The sequence below is a fragment of the Balaenoptera physalus genome (genome assembly GCF_965194825.1).
Source record: "Balaenoptera physalus genome assembly, chromosome: 21".
NCBI classification, from domain to species: domain Eukaryota; kingdom Metazoa; phylum Chordata; class Mammalia; order Artiodactyla; family Balaenopteridae; genus Balaenoptera; species Balaenoptera physalus.
Genome location: NC_138902.1, coordinates 34383468 through 34404526, shown reverse-complemented (window position 1 = coordinate 34404526; position 21059 = coordinate 34383468). Strand labels below are relative to the sequence as shown.

The 21059-nt window shown below is 52.6% G+C and overlaps 1 protein-coding gene across 4 annotated transcripts in view; it reads right to left on the bottom strand.

Moving 5' to 3' along the window:
- Positions 1–3739: 3739 nt before the first annotated feature.
- Positions 3740–21059, bottom strand: part of KBTBD11 (kelch repeat and BTB domain containing 11) — a 37946-nt gene continuing 20626 nt past the window's right edge. For all 4 annotated transcript variants that reach the window (XM_082443978.1, XM_082443980.1, XM_082443981.1 and 1 more), the window contains one exon: positions 3740–10508. In XM_082443978.1, coding sequence (XP_082300104.1) covers positions 7719–9653 — 1935 coding nt within the window. In that variant the 5' untranslated portion in view covers positions 9654–10508 and the 3' untranslated portion in view covers positions 3740–7718. The remainder of the gene's footprint in view (positions 10509–21059) is intronic.

Sequence of the window (21059 nt, the reverse complement as noted above, 5' to 3'; positions counted from 1 at the left end):
TTGGGGTAATCTGAATTTAACATCACCAGGTGGCGTCTGCCAGGACAGGTGCCGGGCGAGGGTGTCAGCAGACAAGGAGCTCCAGGACCCACAGTGGTGTTTGTTAAAAACGCAGGTCCCTGGCTCTGCCCCAGACATATTCAATGGGACTCCCTCCTGTTGGGACCTAGGAATTTCTACTTTTAAGCAGTTCCCTAAGTGATTCTCCTGGTCTCTGAGCTTGAGAAGCACTGACCCCACTGGACACCGTGACAGGCAAGTGCGCACACCCGACCTCGTGAGCGCGCTGCAGGGTGCTAGAATCGTATCTCACAAGTAAGGAAATGCGACATTACTGAGCCCCGTGGTCTGTCCTACAACCTAGCAAGAGACAGAACCGCAGTCCAAACGGATTGCGAGCGACCCCACAGCAGTGGTTTCCCTGCTGAGTTACAACCAGCCCCAGGGGAAGCTCTGTGGAGTTCACATCACTCTTTAAAAAATATTTATTTATTATTTATTTATTTATTTTTGGCTGCTTTGGGTCTTAGTTGTGGCACGCGGGATCTTCGTTGAGGCAGGCGGGGGCTTTCGTGGCGATACGTGGGCTTCTCTCTAGTTGTGGCGTGCAGGCTCTAGAGAGCATGGGCTCTGTAGTGGCAGCACGCGGGCTCTCTAGTTGAGGTGTGGGCTCCGTAGTTGTGGCGCACGGGCTTAGCTGACCTGCGGCATGCGGGATCTTAGTTCCCCAGCCAGGAATCGAACCTGTGTCCCCTGCATTGGAAGGCAGATTCTTTACCACTGGACCACCAGGGAAGTCCCGAGTTCACATCACTGATGACCAGTTGTCAGTGGTTGGTACCCACCCTCTGAGACACCCCAATATCGTGTTTACAGCATGAATTCTTTGGGATGAGGCTGGGTGCATTCAGATGCTTGATTTCCTTTGCTGAAATGTCTGGGGGCGTCTTCTAAGACGCAGGAAATCATTCAGGCAGTTACGGGGCATCCAGCTGACTGCAGTGCCCAGGCCCCTCTGCAGTTAGTGCCACGGGGTAGGGACACCACCTACCAGCCCGGATGGAAGTCTTCAATGTGGTGCTTTGTTTATGACCTCCCAAGAACTGTGCACAAGGAAATCTTCATAAAAATAGATTTCATTGAATTTGTTTGAAGAGGTTAGAAAACATCCTTCCTTCTCACTGGGCGGGAATATTAGACTTCTGTGAATTCTCCCCACATCCTTCCTCTGCCCCAACTTTCCTTATAAGATTCATCATCTGTCTGCAAAGCCTGTGTGTTTTGTGCCATTACATCGAATTGAAGAGGTGCTAAAGGCCAAGAAAATCATTTTAACTGATTATCAAAATCCCGAAACTCAGCGGGAGAAAAACATGAAGCCATGGGTACGTTCAGGTTTAACTCTATTTCTGCAGAAGAAAATGCTTTTTAAGAACAATGCTCTGTTAGCAGCAATGCCTGCCATGAAAAAGTAAATGTTTTCAAGAGGGAAAAGTAAATTTTCAAAGAATCCCTACAAATTAACAGTAACACTGGAGTCCATACTCATGTTCGGTGCAAACAATTGGGCGTGCACCACGTTTTTACACACTTTCCATTCCAGGAGGCTGAGTGAGGAGTGTTGGCGTGATGGAATCGGCGCGGCTGCCGAGCGGCTCAAGAGTGGGGTGGGCAGAGGACACGTGCTCCCCTCCAGAGTTGAGGGATGCAGGCTCCAAGGCACATCGAGGAGACGACCTCCGGCTTTCCTGCCCATCAGAGCCTCGCCCTGAATCCCCGTCACAGAACCCGTCTCTCCAGGGCTTCAGGCCATCTTTCCACCGTGTATGTCAGAACCGTTTCCCCGGTACCGGTGCTGCTGCCATGACCCACCTCGGCTGCCCTGGTCTGTCTCAGACCCTGCACGCCCCTCCCAGAGCAGCTGCGGTTGACGCTTCCGTGCGCGGCAGAGGGTCAGAGCAAAGAGCACTGGAGACGTCGTTTGCAATAGCCCATGTCGGCCACACTCATCCGGACTCCAGCTCGAAACTGAACAGAGTGCGGCGCACAGCCTCTAAACGGCTGCCCCAGAGGACGGACAGTCCTCCCCACTCCTCTCTTCCCACGTGCAGGACATCTCCAGGGGGCACCTCTGGTGTCTCTCTGCACCTCGCCGCGGGGAGGAGGGGAAGCCGAGTGCTGGATCTGGGGCAGGCCCTGCCCCCCCGCACCGGGCTCTCTCTTTGCGATCTCCGCCTGCAAGGAGCAGGCATCCGTCTGTGGCGGGTGTTAGTTTACAGAGCTGATGAGTGACAGCATGGAGAAGCCACTGAAAGAAAAATGTCGTGCTACTCACAGTGCCCTAGGGATGAGAGGCGTGAGACTGGCCGGTTTTAGTGATTTTGCTGGGCTTTGGGCGACAGGGGTGTCCCCGAGCTGTCCGGCCCGGGTGTTTCGGGCAGAGGAGGATCACCTCCCCGGGGGCGGGGCAGGCAGAGGAGGCCGGGCCTGGCCGGGCTGTTGGCATAGGTCCCAGGCGGGCTCCTGGCTGGGCCCTTGGCTGGCGGGGCCGAGGGGGGCCGTCTTGCCCCAGCCAGGCGGGACCTAAGAGGTCAGAACATCACAGTAGATGGAAAACTTTTAGTGTATACAATCCACCCACTCCTGTGGACCTGCAGGCCCGGATCCCGCGGCCTGATTCCAGTGGCGCGTACCAGCCACTTGGCCAGTCAACCCGAATCCCACCTTCTCTCCCTCCTGTGCCGGTTAAGTGTCCGCTTGACCGCTGAGCCTATTTCTCAGTTTATTCTGAACTTGGTGGGTGGGGAAGGGGAGCAGGAGACAATCCCCTCAGGCCCCAATTCTGTGCCCCTCCGGACGCCAGAGGGAGGAGGTGCTTTTCGGGAAACGGAGGGGAAGCAGGCCGAACCCAGGGATGCGCTTCCAGCTTCACCCGACACGCTCATCGGCCCCCAACCCTCTGTGGGGCTTGGGCCGTGGGATCCACGGTTGGCTTAGGCCTCGTTTCTTATTTTCTCTGTCGTGTGATGCTTTGACCCGGGAGAGCCTCCCCTCCCAGGGCCCGGGCTTCCTGAGAGACGGCAAAGCGCACGGGGCAGTCTCTCATCCATCCCCCCAGCCCTGCCAATCCTGCCCCTGCCGCCCCCAGCCCTGCCTCACAAAAGCCAACACCTGCCCTGCCTGGCCCCCGGCGGGCACCCCGGGCGGAGCAGGGGCCCCTGCCAGCCCTCGGGATCGTTCAGAGCAGCCATGCCCAGCTGTTCACGGGAACCCTAAGGACAGATCTCCCCTCGCCCTGCGCCGCGTGCCCGACAAAGCCAGCTGTGCACTGACCCCTCTCCGGGCTGTGAGTGTGATAACCTCCCCCCGCCAGCCTGGCTCCTCCTTCTCCTGTGTCCACACCAACTCTCCTAACCCACAACCAACATCACGTCATCGAGGACAAGCCCCTCCAGGAAGCAGTGTCGGGGGGCGGCCCACGGCCTGCTGGCCGAGGGGACAGATGAGGAAAGGGGGGACCGAGGGGTTCATATGCACCTGATGAGTATGAAGAGACCCCCTGGCTTAGAACCGGAGCTGCACGGACCCTCCGGAGCCCCCAGACTCCTCATTCAGACGGGGAACTCCGGCCCTGGGCCTCGCAGGTCGGGCCGGAATCTCCCAGCCCCGGGAGCACATTCCCAGGCAAGGACACCCACCCAGGGCTCTGCTCCTAAGAAAAGACACAAGAACAGCCGTGCAGGTTTCAGGAGCACTGGCATCGCCCAGTGATTTATTTCATCTCAGGATAAACAGACGGATGCACAAGGTTTTACGCAATTGGTACCCAGGACCTAGAAACTGAAGCGTTGATCCATAAAGCATCAGCCGGCCTGAAATGTGTCTTTAAGACGCCTGTTTGCCTTTAATACCCGGCCACACTGCAGCACTGCTTACAGCTTTCAAAAGCCTCAGAGGAACTTTCATCTCACATGAGAACACACCTAGGCTTTTATTTCAATTCATCTCAAACCAATTCACCAAGCAGGTACGAAGTGCCCTGCCAGCTCCTGTGGTCCAGGCCCCTTCCTGGAAGGGGGGAAAGTGTAGTGAACGTGGCCGCTGACATATGTTCAGATGCAACCAGAAGATGACACATTCCCATCTTTAGCTCTTATTATCTTCCCATGAATAATGATATTGCAGAGGAAAGGGGAGAATAAGAACACTGATATGTTTTTTTAAAACACCAAAACAAAACATTTTGTAAGCTAGGAAAGCATCTAAAATAAAACAGAACACAAAAGAGCACTTCTGTTTACATATCACCCCAGGAAGGTGTTACAACAGATTATGTCCTGAAACCATCTTAACTTCAGGAAAACGCAAAGGACCTCAAAAACATTGCATTTCATTTCAAAATCTTTCACAGGAAGTTACCCAAGAGACCCACAGATCAAACAGCAGCTACCAGAATTACTAAAGTGACAGCAGAAATTAACAGGAATGGCACAGGTGGTTCATTTTAAGTATTTGTAGCAAAACTGAAACAAAGGGAGGAGTTTTAACTAAGTAGCAAAAGAACTTCCATTCTCTTCAAGGAAAGGAGATTGGTGCTGCCATAGATTCAGAAATCAAGTCACCGAGTTCCCAATCCAGTCCCATAAAGCTGCCAGAGTCCATGCCGGCACTGGGGCTGTTCCCCAAACAGAAGATAAAAACAGAAAGGAAGTGAAGACGTCTTAACCCCATTCCTTTGGATCCCAAATGAACCTTGATTAACAATACAAAAGTCATTGCTTGTCAGCTAACCAAAAGATCAAGCTTTCCCAAATTATAGCCTTTCCCCTTAAGATGCCACTGCTCTTTCAAATATCTGGAAATGTCAGTGCACGTGGGTTTCTTAATTTCATGAGAACTATGGATGGATGTCGTAAATGCACTAGCTTCGTTTGACTCAACTGATCGAAGAGCAGGCATATTTTTGCACCAACTGTTTCTCTAAATAGAGCTGCATACAGACTTAGCACATCACGTTGAATGTGACATGATCTGTCCTCGGAACGGATCAGACCTGGAGGGAAGTCTCAGCCAGGCCTGCCCCTCCCCTAGCTGTCCTCCAAACCGAGGATCTTGCATGAGGTGTCTTTTCCATTGGTGTAATTGGTGCACCACCCTCCTGGCCCTACACCCCAGGTACTGGCCTCCAAAAGCAAATTAAACTGGTCCTCTCAGCATGCCAGGTGCTCTGGTATCTGTTCTCAGTGATATTACTATTAGAAGTGTGGTCTGTAAGGTTCTAAATCCTCTACCCATCCTTAGGCATCCTCGGGCATCTCATCCTGACAAATCCCTGGGACTCCGGGGCCAGCTCCCACAGAAAGTGACGCTATGTCTAGTCCAGGCGTTTCTTCATTCAGTTAAAAGATGAAATAATATACAAACACTCCAGCTGGGCATGTTATCGTGTGGCCGTCCACACGTGACATCTAACAGGTCTCCCATCGTCTATGGGGAGAGTTTACTTTGGAAGCCCACTTTCAGCGTTTACGTTTTTAAACGGTAAACATCATAGGAATGATTTCTCAAGTAAAATCACAGTGATAGTATCTCACGAGTCTGATACGGAAGGAATGAAAATATTAGCTTGGTTCCATTTCATATAAAAGTTTTACCATAAATAATGAAAGTCTAGAGAAAAATGTACTATCATGTGAAATGCTCACGTCTTTAGAAGGACATTATTTGTTTATTTTGGATCTCAATTCTTTTCCTCCTGCCATGTCTCCAGTCTATTCCTACCAAAAGGCCAAAGAAGTCAGGCAATCTGAAGCCTGTTTTTCTTTCCTAAGACGATGGACCAAGTTGCCAAGCACCCTCTCAGGTCAGGAGCAGTCATGGGCAGGCACACAAGTCACCAGAATGCACCAGCTGAAACGGTAAATCCCATGCTCTGGCGCAAGCATGATTCAAGCTATCATTCCTACACATGCTTAACTGATCACTTTCATCACCACAGACTCTTTAAAAAGCATAACCTATGTCCCACATACCCACTGATTGGCACAGAGAGAGGTAACCTCCCATCACTGGATTCACGAGTAAATCATAGTAAGGTACACGTGACTTCATCTACTTATGTGCCAATAACTTTCAATGTGTACTTTTCCTATTGTAATAAAAAAAAGCGGATTGGACTCAGAATCCAAATCAGTTGGCCTCTATTTATGAGCGTATACTTTATCCTTAAACTTTTAATAAACGGTAAGCCCTGTCTGTACATATTTGGAAAGTAAAATGTTATAACAAATAAGAAAGATCAACTGATTTGTTTTTAATCCTTGTGCCCTATCAAAGTACTGAATTTCATGTTACTTCTACTACAGTATTTTGGAATTCACAATTAGAAAAGTGTAGTTTACTTGCTAAACTACGTTATAAATGTATGTTATTTCCCCTTATGTGAATATGTTCATTGTCACTCTGCCACAATTTCTTAGACTGATGCTTGTAAAAATGAATTTCCCTCATCAGGATGACAGAATTCATATTTAAAACATCATAAGTAGTGGGTTCAACTGTGCCTGCATGTTATTCTTTAGAACTCTCAAAAAGAAAGGATTTTAACCTTCTTTTGGGGGGGGGAATACTACTCTCTTTGAGCCCACTATGAAATATCAAAGTGGCTGACCATACCTGGTGGGCACCAAATGCTCCTTTTAAAGCAGACAAGCACCACGGCCACTGTCAGCTTTTCCTACTGATGACATGCTCTTTGGAAAACATTCAGTCGCCAAAGATTTAAAACTCAAATAAGAGCAAATCGTTACTACGTCACTGAACATAATTATTAACATCTCTTAACTTGAAAATATTAAACCCATCTCAGTTAAGCGGTGAGAAGGACCTGCTCTTGAGGTGTGTGGGCCTTTGACCATATCTGGGCCCCTGTGATGACAGAGGAGGTACTTCCAGTGCTCACTGGACAGATCTTACTGGGAATCAAAGATTTCACCCTTAATACTTACTACATTTGGAGTGGAACCAACCGTAAGTTAAGCACATGTGGCAGGAACTTTTAAACTAAGTTAGAAAGGGTTTAAAAGCATTACATATCAGTTATAATTTTAAACCTCAAGCCGAAAAAAGTATGACCTTCTTTCAGTCGTTCCACTCATACAGTTCACGTTGGCCTAATCTAAGATCTCAGCTCTGGGAGGTGGCCCCGAGGTCCCCTTTCATGGTGCAGGAAGCAACGGTACCTGGTACTCCACACAACTCAGGTCTGGCCTCCCGGCCACTCCGCAAGTGATACCGAGGACGGTACACCCCGGTACACTCCAGGCCTCACCCACCGCACCCAGAGACTTCATCTCTCATTCTGTTTCTTTCTCAGGTATTTTGTATCTTATTTGTAAGGTTATCTATCTGCACACATCCTACATCTTGCCATCGACCCCATTAAGCAAAGCAAAGCAAAGCAAAAGGAATGCGGACTAGGAAGCGGGCCTTAATACAGCATCGCAAAAGGTCTTCAAGGCCCCGCGACAAGCTTCTACCTTCTAAGCCTTTAAATGATCCCGTGGGCGGGGCGGGGCCCACCGGGGCCCACCCCCGACTCTCTCCCTCCCCGCCTCCACTCCCCTCGCCCCTTGCAGTTTCCCAGTTGGGACCTCGACCCACGGGGCATCCCCTGGCCCAGGGCTGCGGAGGGACACGCCCGGGTGACCCGGCCCACCCTACGCGGCGCCCTCCTCGCCTCGGTCTGGTTTCTCCTCCTGGAGGTTGAGCACGAACGGGAAGAGCAGGCCCCGGGCGTCCGCGGGGGCTCGGAGCGACTGGAGCTCGAAGCTGCCTTCGGGGCCCGCGTCGCCGGCGCCGGGCTCGCCGTCCGGGGGCGGCACGAAGCGCCAGGTGCCCGCGCGGCTCACGCAGTAGATGGTGCCATCCAGCGCGGCGCAGCGGAAGGGCTGTAGGCCCGACGGCGCGCCGGGGGGCCGCAGGTGCGAGGCGCAGCGGCTCCACTGCTTGGCCAGGCAGTGGTAGCGGAGCACGCTGACACCCCCCGCAGGCCCGGCCCCCGGCGCATCGCCGCGGCCTCCGCACAGGTCGAAGCGGTAGATGAAGCCGTCCAGGGCCACCATGTCAGCCGAGCGCTCGCGGCTGCTGCTGCAGGGACACTCCTGCCACTCGTCGCGCCGCGGGTCGTACTTGAGCAGGCGGTAGAAGAGCGAGCCCCCGGACACGTAGATCTCGCCGTTGCAGGTGGTGGCCTCGTGCGCCACGGCGAAGGCGCCCCGGGGCAGCGGGGCCACGGCGGCCCAGCGGTCGGCGCGCGGGTCGTAGCGCTCCACGCTGAGCAGGCACTCGCCGCCCACGGCGTACAGGTGGCCGTCCAGGGCCAGCAGCTGCAGCTGCGAGCGTGCCTGGCGCAGCGGCCGCACGGCGCTCCACTGGTCGGTGGCCGGGTTGTAGCAGAAGACCCGGTCTGAGGGCCGCGCGCGGCCGTCGGGGCCCGCGGGGCCCACGCCGCCGGCCACGAAGAGGTAGTTGTAGAGCACGCACAGGCCGCAGCCCCGAGCCGGCGCGCCCTCGGGCAGCCGCGTCAGCTCGCGCCACTCGCCGGCCGCCTCGTGGAAGCAGTAGACGGCGGCGTCGCCTCGGACCTCCGCGTCCCCCGACGGGCTCTGCGGCCGGCTGCCCGCGCGCTCCCCGGCCGGGCCGAGCGCGGCGGCCAGAAGACGGGCGCGGCCGGCGCGCAGGCGGCGGCGCAGTAGCAGGTCGCGCTCGGCGCCCGACAGGCGCCCGAAGACGGCGGGCTCGCGCAGCACCTCCAGGTAGTGGTCGCTCATGAAGCGGTAGGCGGCCTCGCGCAGCTCGGCCAGCCGCTGCCGCTTGGCCGCGCTCAGCACCTCGAAGCAGTTGGCCAGGCTCAGCTGCGGCGCCACGGCGTCAGTGGCGCGCTGCGCGGCGCAGGGCAGCTGTAGGCGGCGCGCGCCGGCCACCACGTCGGCCACGTTGTCGGGCCGCACGCCCGCCATGCGCCCGCTGTACGCGTAGGCCAGCAGCAGCCGCAGCGCCGCCCAGCCCACGCCCTGCACCCGCAGCACGTCCCGCGACGCACGCGCGCGGAAGTAGTCGCTGCGCGCTGCCAGCACCGCCTTGTGCGCCCGCAGCCGGCGGCCCGACACCTCGATGAGCAGGTCGGGCTCCCCGTGCTCCGGCCCGACGCCGGGGGGCACGGGCGCGGGGTCCCCGGGCTCTTCCGGGGACGTGGGCTCCTCGGCCGGCGGGCGCTCTCCGGGGGACGCGGGATCTTCCGGGGACGCGGACTCTTCTGGGGACGTGCGCTCCTCCTCGGGGGACACGGGATCCTCAGGGGACGCGCGCCCTTCCGGGGACGCGGCGCCCGCGCTGCCGACTTCCCACTGCCTCTGCACCACCCGCCGGCCGCGGCGACAAGAGGGCGGGGAGTCGTCCCCGGAGCTGAAGCACAGGGACGCGCTAAGACTGCAGGGTGTCTGCGCCGGGGACGCAGCGCCCTCCCCCCCGGCCGCGTCCGGCGGCTGCAGGCCGCCCTCTCCCGGAGCCTCGGGAGCGCCGCCCCGGCCCCCGGCCTGGCCGCACGCTCCGTTCCCCGGGTAGAGGACGCAGGGGGCCACCGGGCTCTCCATGCGAGCGCTCGCTCCGGCTGCCGCCCCCGCTCAGCAGCCCGGCATGACTTCGGCCCGGACTCGGGCTGCCCAAGGTCGATCGCTCCTCCGGGGCTCCTGGCTTCACACGCTTCTGCTGGCGCGCGATCAGATTTCACTTGTGTCCACACTGGTTTTCAAGAGCACGCAGCTCCCCTCGCGCCCTCCCGCTCTCCTCTCCGGCGAAAGGGGTGTGTCGACTGGAGCGCGCTCCCGGCTGAACTTGTGAACCAGGCAAGGTTCCCGCCGGGCGGCCGTCTTGAGGGGTCTTTGTGGCTCGGTCTCCGCGCCGCGTGGTGATGATCAGTCCGCGGACAGGACCGCCCTGCAGCCGCAGCCGCGGCTCTGTCTGGAGCTCCTGTTCTGCGGAACTGAGCTGTCAGGTGCTCCTAAGGAACTGGGCCTGCCCTTTCTTCCTGAGTCAGTGTTTATCCCTCCACATTCCATCACATCTCTGTCTCCGAGGACCAACGAATCAGAGACGGGCTGCAGTCCACACTTCAGAACACTGACTCTACTGCTGTCTTACAGGGAGCCGCCCCAGGGAGCTTTCTTTTTGTGTGTGACTCCCATGTGCGATTAAGGTTTATGGATGGTCAGCCGGACAATATCTGTGTGTGTCCTGGAATCGGCAGCGCTCCTGATGGGCCTGCCTCGACAATGTTCACCTGGAAGCGGGGAGGGCATGATTCAGTCGCCAGGTGGGTGTTAGGAAGACACAGTTACTGCACACACTAGACCGGCTTTCCTCCTTCATCCATCGGGAGCCTTCCTCTGCGACTTCCTTTGTTGGAATATCAGGTGTTTCCATGTCATGTCACCACGCTCTTTGTGTTCCTGTTTATAGGAGAAACAGACAGAATGTTGGAATTTGCATTTTTCCATAGGGCTATTTTGTGTCAGTGGCATCTACCCCATTTCCCTCCACAATTTTCAGGTTATAGGATTCAGATATGGTGGGAATGGGGATTGTGACTTTTCAGTGCTGGAAAGTTTGGTGAATAAAACATATGGGATTATTTAGATATTAAAAAACTGTTCCTCCCCTGATTTTTGAGGCCTATAAAGAAGAGCCCAATTCAGCCATGAGCCTTAAATACATTGGGTTGAACCATACGAAATTGCTGGGTTTTGTGTGTGAATGCAATGGCAGTCAAATATCAGCCACTTCCTAATTTCGACCTAATGAGATGTATATGTAAAATAGAGAACTTTTAGTGAGAAAGCATGGCCAGCCTATGAAACCTCAGTTTTATTGTGTGACAGTTTTCCTGAAATCTTTTCCAGCCAACTATCTCAAATTCATTTACAACAAATATTTGGAGAAAGGTGCTGCGGACTCTTCTCTGGAGTTGGCCTCAGAGGCTCCAACTCTGGAATCTGTTTGAACTGCTCATTCCTGGCTTTGCACCTCTGAAAAACCGCAGAGAAGCAACTCTCCAAATAGCACACGTGCAGCAAAAGAAAAGCCAAGGCAAAACAAAACAAAACCAAAACAAAAAACAAAATCCACAGAACTACTTGGAAGGCAGATGTGAGCACCTGCAGATGAATTATTAAAAAATAATAAAATATCTTTCCTAATTGGCAAAACCTTCACGGAGACTCCCCAGCCTAGAAGGGGGTCTTAGCACAAGGGGAGGGGCAAGCTGTGTTCTGGTTTTCCTAAGAAGAGGCTGCGGACAAGAGAAACGGACCAAATACATACAGCTCAGATTCGTCATCATTATAGGGTATGTTCACCTCTCAAATGGGATAAAGTGATACTTAACCACCTACCCTCAACCTCTTCTGATTTTCTACTAATCGTACTTAATACTGTTACCTGATCCCTAGAAATGCTCAGGGTTGAGAGAATGGGTGTGTATAAAAATATACGCTTGCCCTGCTCTTCCTGCTACCGTGTTACGAAAAAGGCTTTCTCATTATTCTCAGAAATACAAGTGTCTTAGAGGTGGAGATTCAAGACATTCAATTCTGTCTCTCCCTTCCTCCCCACCTCTCTGTCTCTCTTCCCCTCCCTCTCTCTTTCTCTGTTTTCCAGAAATCTTTAACAGTAACCTTTGGGGCATATTCACCAGGTGCAGGGCACTGTCTAGGACACGTGGAAAGGCAGCATGGAGACAGTCGGGACGAGCTGAAACTCTCACCACGGGCATGTGGGTCACGGAGGTGCCACATGTTTACACAGCTGTGCCCCAGCCCGTGATGCTGCTGGGGAGGTCCTGCGTCCACTGAGATGGAAATGCATTCTGGCCCACAGCGACCGGAATGTGATGACAAACTGGAAACCTGCACAGATTTTATAAGCAAAGCTTCTGGCCTCTTCCCAAACGCCAGAGGTGCTTTCTTAGTCAGCTGAGTCATTCAAGGGAAAGTCAGATAAAAAGTAAGGCATATACATATCTTTCCCAAATATACATATAAATGTCAGTGTCTGAAATAAAATCAGAGAACTGGCTCTCTTATTTGCTTCATTCTTTTCACACTTTCTCTGTATGATACAGAAGACCTTGGACCTCAGAAAACTAACTATAGTTTTTTTTTTTTTCTTTTCTTGGCCAGGAGAAGGGTTTCAGCACTTCCTGGTTCTTTCTCTCGCTTGACTCTCATCGGGACGTGCAGAAGCCCAACCTCTGAGAGTTCTCTTCGTGGAAGTCATCACAGACTCAAAGGAAAGGCAGGGAATAGGACACACTGAAAAGCCTAAGTCTGCAATTCTTATGTTTTCAAAGCTCTACAGAATCCGTTTAAAGCCTGAAAGAATCAGGCTAAGTAGACATTTTGTCGTAGCTACAAGAAGCAAGAGCTGCATGTCCACAGTGAAACAAATATGACCCAGGTAGTCAGTGGTCCAAGCAGGCACGTCCTTGCCAGCTCCCTGTGCGCCCCTGGCCTGGATCACAGACCAGGCTGGCAGAGCCGGGGGTGGCCCGAGACCTGGGCACAGCCATGTAATCCCATCCAAAGTGTGACAGCTGCTCACCCACTCAGCTGGCTCTCTGCCCCGTGACCAGGGCAGGAGTCCCTGTTCACCCACACAGCCAAGGTGATGCCAAACACCTGAATGTTGTCAGGTGAGACAGGAGACCGTCTGTCACTGTGATGCAGGCGGCAGTGATGCTGGATCCCAAGGGCTGGGAGGCCACCCAGCAGGTCCCCTTTCTGAAGGAAGCTTCTGCAGCACGACATGTCCTGGCCCCCGCCCGCCTGGCAGGGTAGAGGGTCAGCTTCCACAGGAGAAATGAGGAAATTAAGCAGAGGGGCCACTTCCTTTTTCAAATGATGTTAAAGAAAGTCAGCATTCGGAGCTATATCTTTTTTCCCCAGCATGGCCCATTACTGTGATTTGGCCTTAAAACGGATGGGGAGAAGTCAGCCCATTTTGTGTATAACAGTCCTCTGAGCACCGCAAGTCTGCCAAGACACTTAGGGTCAGATTCTTTGGATTGGAGGTCCGGGATTCGCAAGGGGACGTCCCCCCATGTTGCAGTTGGCTCCAGCATCAGAGTCCCCCTAAGGGGCTCCTGGAGGACTCTGTGCCAGCACCCACCCTGGTGACGGCAAAATAACTGGAACTCCCCGCCCGACCGAGGCATCGGGCAGGATTTCTTCCCTGAGCACTGCTTCTGGGGTCTGTTATAGTCAGGTGAACGGCAGCACGTTTGCCCCGCGTAGCGACGGGAGGGGATCTGTCGGTGGAGGTGTGGGGTGTAGTAACAGGCTCCTTCCTGACTGTAGTGAGAAAATATTTTAACAGGAACAAGTCTGCTTTAAATATAACTTAGGTAGCATTTCCCCCTGAAGGCTATACATTTCTTCTCCACATTGTAAATACCTAAACAGAATTTTTTAGTCTATGAATTTCTTCACTCTCAATTTGAATTTTTTTAAATAAATTTATTTATTTTTTTTAATTTGTTTATTTTTGGCTGCACTGGGTCTCCATTGCTGCACGCAGGCTTTCTCTAGTTGCGGCGAGCAGGGGACTACTCTTCATTGTGGTGCGCGGGCTTCTCATTGTGGTGGCTTCTCTTGTTGCGGAGCACAGCTCTAGGCATGCGGACTTCAGTAGCTGTGGCACGTGGGCTCAGTAGTTGTGGCACGCGGGCTTCAGTAGTTGTGGCGCACGGGCTTAGTTGCTCCGCGGCATGTGGGATCTTCCCGGACCAGGGCTCGAACCCATGTCCCCTGCATTGGCAGGCAGATTCTCAACCACTGCGCCACCAGGGAAGCCCAATATGAATTTCTTAAAGAAGATTGTCTATGATTTCCCAAATGTGGACATTATTTTTGTGCTTAAGGTGGATATCAGGTTATTTAAAATTAAATATGCGTCATTAGAATAATATAGGTTGCTAAAGAGACTCTACGTTTCAAATAATTAGTCAGTTTTTTTAATATTAATGAACAGACTTAGGAAGTTTATCTAAATGTCTGCAGCACCTACTGTTGTAGCCGATTCCTCCTCGGTGTTCTCCAAGTCACGCCCGACACGTATCTCATCCGTGTGTCCAGCCACACGCCTGTGACAGCAGAGGTCCGGGACCATCACCTGTGCCCTGCCCGCCGCCTGCTTCCCACACACCAGCACGACCCTGTTCACATAGTGAACAGCCAATAACTCCTGGGGTTAATTCACAAAGAAAACCACAAACAGAAGAAACATCATCGAGTCTCATAAACTTGCAGGGAATGTCAGGATATCTGTTTGATCATAGAATGTGTTGATTCCCTTCAGCTGTTCCTACAAATATCGCTGGTTCCTTCTTCCTTGGGCCCAATTAAAATGAGGTGGCGGTTCTAGGTGCGCAGGGATGCAGGTGGGTGGGAGCGGATGCCTGGGTGGGGGTGGGGAGGGCAGCCAGTGACCTTCACCCCAGCCCTGATTCCCACGTTCTCCACACTCATCACAGTTCGCGGTCTGGCCCTAGCAAGGCCGTCATAGCAGCGTGTCTGGAACACGGAGCCCAACGCTGCCACGAGGAAGCATCGTTCACAAAATAGGTTTTCATTCCTCAGTCATCCTGGGAGCTTGGCCTTCTGGCTGCTAAAAGCCGGGTGCCATGTGGTCTCGGGAGACGCGGAGGGCACAGGGCCCGGGTCCCTGTGTGCAAGGCTCTGTACACGCTTCGGCCGAGGAGACACCCACCACCTGGATGAGAGGACCCCCAAGCCGGGTGTAGGCCGTATGTTCCGTGAGGTTTGGGGATGGGCAGGGCTGGTGAGCAGCCTGGTGTGTTGAATAATTAAGAGGGGAAGTGACGTCCTTCAGCAGGTCTGGTGACATTTAATCAGAGTCTATTCTGCCAGATTACAACCTATCATTTTTAATCTGCTTTTCATGAAGGACATTTCTAAGACTCAACGGGCTGTAACATAACCTGAATGCACGAGTAATCATGAAACAGCTCACGCCTATTTTGTCTATTTTACAGGCACTGCTGTCACGTGTGTTACATCACAGGGACACATGTGACCCTCGCAAGCCACCCTTCTGTGGGGTCGTAGTTTTTAGCCCCGTTTTACCAAAGAGGAAATGAGATGTGAACCAATGTCACCATACAATTAATCAGCTCCACACTTACTAGGTGGCAGAGCCAGATGGGGACCCGCTGTCCGGCCTCAGCGCACATGCCGCCAAGCACTGGGCCCAATGCTCTGCGCCCTTCTGTTACCAGTTCTGAGCATGAAGCACTCGACTTTGCTGCCTCCGTGCGCTGGGCTAGTGGACGCCTACGAGACACTCCCATGTCTGGTCCCCTGCCCAGCGCATCCTGGGAGCAGAATTCTGGTGACTCAGGACGCCCCCAGCTCTGAGAGTAAAGCAGACAGAGACACAGGGCAGGTCGTGGCGGGGATGGGCTCCCGCCGGCGCTGTCTGTTGTGGGCCTGATTTAGGGGGTAACGGTGGCTGAATCTTCTGGCAGGGCTTCACTGGAGGAAGTAAAATTAGAGAATTTCCTAAAGAGAAGCTTTTACGTAATAGTTATTCTCAAAATCCAAACTCCTTAGGCTGGTAAATGAGGCACTGAGCCATCTGTTCCCAAGTCTCCGCCGCCCTCATCTCTCCCTCCTCTGCCCAGAAGTCCTCTCCATCCTTCGCAAAAGCACAGAACTGCTGCCACGCCCCGGTAAAGCCTGCGTGGGTGTGTCTGTGCAGGTAAACCCCATGTAGGTGTATCTGTGTGTAAACCCCATGTAGGTGTATCTGTGTGTACAAACCCTACAGAGGTGCATCTGTGTATAAACCCTACACAGGTGTATCTATGTGTAAAGCCTACACAGGTGTATCTGTGTGTACACTCCATGTAGGTGTACCTGTGTGTGTAACCCCTACACAGGTGTATCTGTGTGTAAACCCTACACAGCTGTATCTGTGCACGTAACCCCCACATAGGTACATCTGCATATGCATTCCCACCTCAGGGTCTCTGCCCGCACAGTCCCTGCCACCCAGAGCCACCTCTCCTCCTTTGAGCCAGAATTCTTGCTCATTCCCAGGCCCCCAGGGACCTGCCGTCACAGACACTGCCTCCCTCACTTCCCAGGTCAGCAACTGTGCGGTCCATGTCTGCACAGAATGTCTCATTTCAGCCCCTCACATGCACGTGTGCCATCCTTCTCCATGAGAATGTGGATTCACGACAGGGAGATGCGTTAATCGTTCTAACCTTGGCACAGGGATGGGCTCTGCCAGAGCCACCAGAAAAGGCTTGATGGATGGTGAGTGAATGAATGTTAACCAGAGAACCTAGAAAAAACAGCTCTGAAAACATCCAGATAAAAATCCATATCATAGCAAGTTCTTGCACTACATACAATGACATGATACAGAGCTCACAAAGAAAAGGTTCTTCAAAAGGATCGGTGTTTGTGGACATTGGGTCACAGACAGGTTTTTACTGTCTTCTATCTAGCTATGCCCAGTTTCTATATTTCCTGAAACGAATATACACTGGCTCCACAGTCATAAAGGGTAGTGGGATTAAGTCACAGGGTTGCTCCAGCCCAGCCCACGCCCCACCTTCCCAGCGCCTGGTCCTGAGAGCACGGCCCCAGGCCAGGTCCTCCCGCTGAAGGGTGATGCAGGAGAAAGGCTTTGACCCGGTGGGTGGGTCAGGGAGCTGAAATCAAGGGAAAGCTTGTCCTCGGGAGAAGAAAGTGAAGCCAACACAGAGCAAAATCTAGAAAGAGAGAGAGTGTCCTGGGTGAGTCACCCCCAGCCAGGGCTTGTGATATCTGTGAGCTAATAAGTCTGTTTCTGGCTTCAGCGAACAGTGGGATTCGTGTCCCTGGAAACTGAAATAACTCTGACTGTAAACAAGAACCCAACTTGCTGGGTCTCCGTGGGGATTAGACGCGCGTTTGTAAAGAGCTTCGCCCCGCACAGGCCCCAGCTCCTCGTAGCCACGCACCGTGAGGTGCCGACCCGGACAACGCCGGTCCCGGCTCACGGAAAGCCCCACCAGGACGGAGTACACAGCCCTGCAGCCTGTACCCAGAGCAGCTCCCAGGCCTCACGGCAATTTTCCATTTTGTCCTCATGACCCACATATGAGGACGGGTGGATTGCCATTATCCATGGCAATTGGATTACCATGAGGAATTGCCATGATCCTGATTCCAGACACGAGAAAATGCTGGAGGCCCAGAAACACTACGTTACTCATCTCAAAAGACGAAACGAAGTTAGCAGCAGACCAAAACCAGAGAGCACTTTTCCCCTCTTTCCCCGTCTCTGGGCATTTTACACGAGGCCTCAGAAAAGACGCCTGCGGCTTGTACCCGTTCACTAAATCAGCGGCCACGTGGGTTCACAGGCCCCACTTCTCACTGCTCGGGAGTTTCAGAAGTTTGGTGGCAACTGTGAGTGTCTCTGTGCCCTTAGCCGTTACCCATGGCAAGCTGTCTGGGGGAAGAGGAAGCCCAGGGCAGAGAGATGAAATTGACATTAATCCAGCGGGACAACTGGGTCATGAAAATCTGAATAGCTTCACTGTTCTCCTTCCTTCATCAGATCATGGGTCTTTGTTGTTAATTCAAGAGATGCAAGCAGCGTTAGAGCTTCATGACTCACAAGACAGCCCTTTGCTGGTGATGTAGTAACACACCTGAAGTCACCACGCTTTAAAGCAGGGGGACATGGGGGCATTGCTGCCGCGCTCAGGGAAGCGTGTGCCTTCAGCTGCCACCTAACGTGACATCACACAGACGGGCCCCGCCTCAGTCCCAGCTACGACACAGCCCTGTGCTCCCTGAAGCCAAGACCCTGAAGAACTGAAAGGAAAATGGACGAGGGTAAACCTGTGCATTCACTCAAAAGGGGGGCTCCAAGTTACTTGAGTGCAAATTATGCCCTAGGTTCCGGATGTGCCTTCAGGGAGCAAACCCAGAATATTCTGCAAGAGAAGCACCTGCCTTTGCTTGCGGCTCGAGGTTCGGGAGTTGTTGACAAGCGCACAGTGTGAACACTGAGATCACACACAGAATCACAGAGACTCTGCAAAGAGGCACCTGGACTGCATTCCTCCCTGGAAATTTCTAGCTATGAGACCCAATTCTGAGCAGTATTTGGGTAACCTTAACTCTTTTAAAATAAGTCTGTTGTGTGCATCCACTGAAGTCAGAGGTGAACGTCCCAGCAGTGATGCAAAGCTGGAGCCAGAAGTGAGAGACTGCCTGGGCCAAACAGACCCACACTTCCCCAAGTCTTCAATCTGTTCAAGTCCCACCAACACTGAGAAATAATTAACAATACGCAGTCATTTGCTCATTCACTGAGTGGATGTATGCTGAACACCTACGGTGTTCCAGGAGGTGCCCTGGGTCCTAGAAAGTAGCAGGAACTGAACAGACTTGGCCGAGGCCCCCATGGAGCTCCCAGCGTAGGGAAGAAGATAAACATAAGCCATTACTATACGAATTCTAGAAGAAGTACAAAGCACGGCAGGAAACATAAACAGGGATCCGAGAAGTAGTGATGGATAGACCTGATTTCTACTTGGGATCAGGTAAGACTCCTCTGAGAGCAAGAGGGAGCCACACACAGGGCAGGTGGAAGAGAGAACAGACACCTTGCAGTGGAAACAAGCTTGACCAGTTCCAGAAGCTGAAGAGGCTGGGTGCAGCCAGGAGCCCCAGGGTCAGAGGACTGGGCCCCTCCGTGGCGTCCTGGCATCTTAATGACAACGGGAATCCTCTGATGGCTTCAAAGAAGTGAATATGATCAGTCTTGTGTTTTAGAAAGAGTGCTTTGTGTCCTTTTGTACAAAAAGATTGATTAAACTACTTTTAGACTGATTTTCTATCACTGCCCAAACAACCACACATATTAAAATGGATGAACTAAATCTACATGTATCAATGTGCATAAATTTCAGAAACATAATTTTGAATTTTTGAAGGTCTGCCGTTTGCAGAAAGATACAGTATAATACAATTTGCATACATTTAAACATGAAAAAAATACTATATGTCATTCATGGAAGTGTGAGAAGGACAGGTGTGAATTCCGGTGCAGTGGTTACTTCTGAGCAGGAAGGGAGAGAGGGTTGTCCACCTGCTCTGTATCACGTGGCTTCCTGAAGATTTAAAGCATAAACAGCAAGACGAGAACATGTGTTGTCTCACTGGGATACATGAATATTTTTATTGCATTGTTTACAGTGTTTGAGTATTTTATAATTTACCACTTAAAAATGTTTTTCCATATGTTTAATCAGTACTTATCAATTAAATAGTCAATCTGGCCTGCTACTGACCCTCATGGAAGCCACACAATCTGAAGCATAATTAAGTAAAGTCACTCACTAGGTAAGAAGATTCCTAAGTCACTGTATTCTTAGTGCTGGAGTAGGTATTCGTATGGTTAAAGTTCCAGTCAAATTGAAATATGGGGAAGTTAAATAAAAACTCACATTTTATAATTTTTAAAGCTCTAAGCTCTTGGTTTGATAACAGAGAGACTTGTCCGAAATCACACGTCCATTACTGGCCGGTTAGAACCCAGATTTCTCTCCTGTTAATCTCACTTGTTTCTTTACCATTACTGGCGTAAATGGAAAGCAGGATAGAAACCCCTCTCTCTGTGGTCTGTCCTGCTTTGCTCTAGTTAAGATGTAATGACAGAGTCCCTGCCTTGCCCTCCTGCTGCACCTGCGTCCTCAGGGCTCTCAGAAACGATGCCGTTGACCTAGTACATCCCCCGTCCGGCTCAGCGGGTCCTGGGAAAGGGCCTGAGTCTCGCACGGAAACCGCAGCCGAGCAGAACCACCTTCTGATCGGATGTCCGGAGAGGAGCAGCATGGTGGGGAGATTACAGGGAGAGGAATTTATCCAAATTCAACACGTGCTCTCTGTCCTCAAAGCAACGAGGGTGGCTCAATGGGACAAGAAGGCAGATGAAATGCTAGCTCACTGTTTCTGAAGCAGAAATCAAGACAGATGTTCTGACGAGTGTGAGTTCACCCACGTGAGCCTCAAGAGAGGCTGTTTCCCATCAGGCCAGTCCTGACACAGCCAGGAATGAGTGGATGCAAAGACGAAATATTTACATTATCTTGAGATTGAATCCGAGGAAACGATGTTATTAGCCTGCTGCCTTTGCAAACTCTTTTAACATCTGACTCAAAAGAGTTTACAGATGAAGGTTGCCAACATCTTGATTTTTATTGCATTTTCCCCCTAAATTGTGGGTTTGGGGTGAATGGCTGCAGCGGGTTCAAGGTGAGAGAGGGTCACTTCAGTCTCAGAAAGATGAGTATTTTGGAAAACGGCGCTCCACCCTGGCAAATGCCACAGTAGGTCAGGCACGTGAAGACTCTGGGGGGCTTTGCGGGCGGGCGGTCCAGTGGTTAGGACTCCGCCGTCCAGTGCAGGGGGCGCGGGTTTGCTCCCTGGTCCGGGAGCTAAGATCCCACATGCCGCGGGGCCGAAAAAACCAAAACATACAACAGACGCAACACTGTAACAAATTCAACAAATATTTTAAAAATGGTCCACATCCAAAAAAGAAATCTTAAAAAAAAAAAAAAAAAAACAACTCTGAGGCTGTGACTCCTGCGTGTGACGCTGGCACCGACAGCCCCCACCCCCCCACCAGACAGCATCTCACCACAGTCTGTCCGTCCGGGGTCCGGAATTCCACGAGGAGGCGGCGCTCCCCGAGTGCAAAAGGCAGCTGTAAAGCAGCACAGCGGGGCTGGGGGGATGGTGTCTGCATTCCCCGTCACAGCACAGCTTCCCCCCACCCCACCCCCGGAGCACCTGCTCAGCGCACCCTCACCAGGAGACGTGGGCTCCGCCGCGTCAGCACCTCACCCGGGGGCCCCAGGCCACACAACCCACGTTCCTTCCGGGGGCCGGGCCCTCTCTGGCCATGCATCC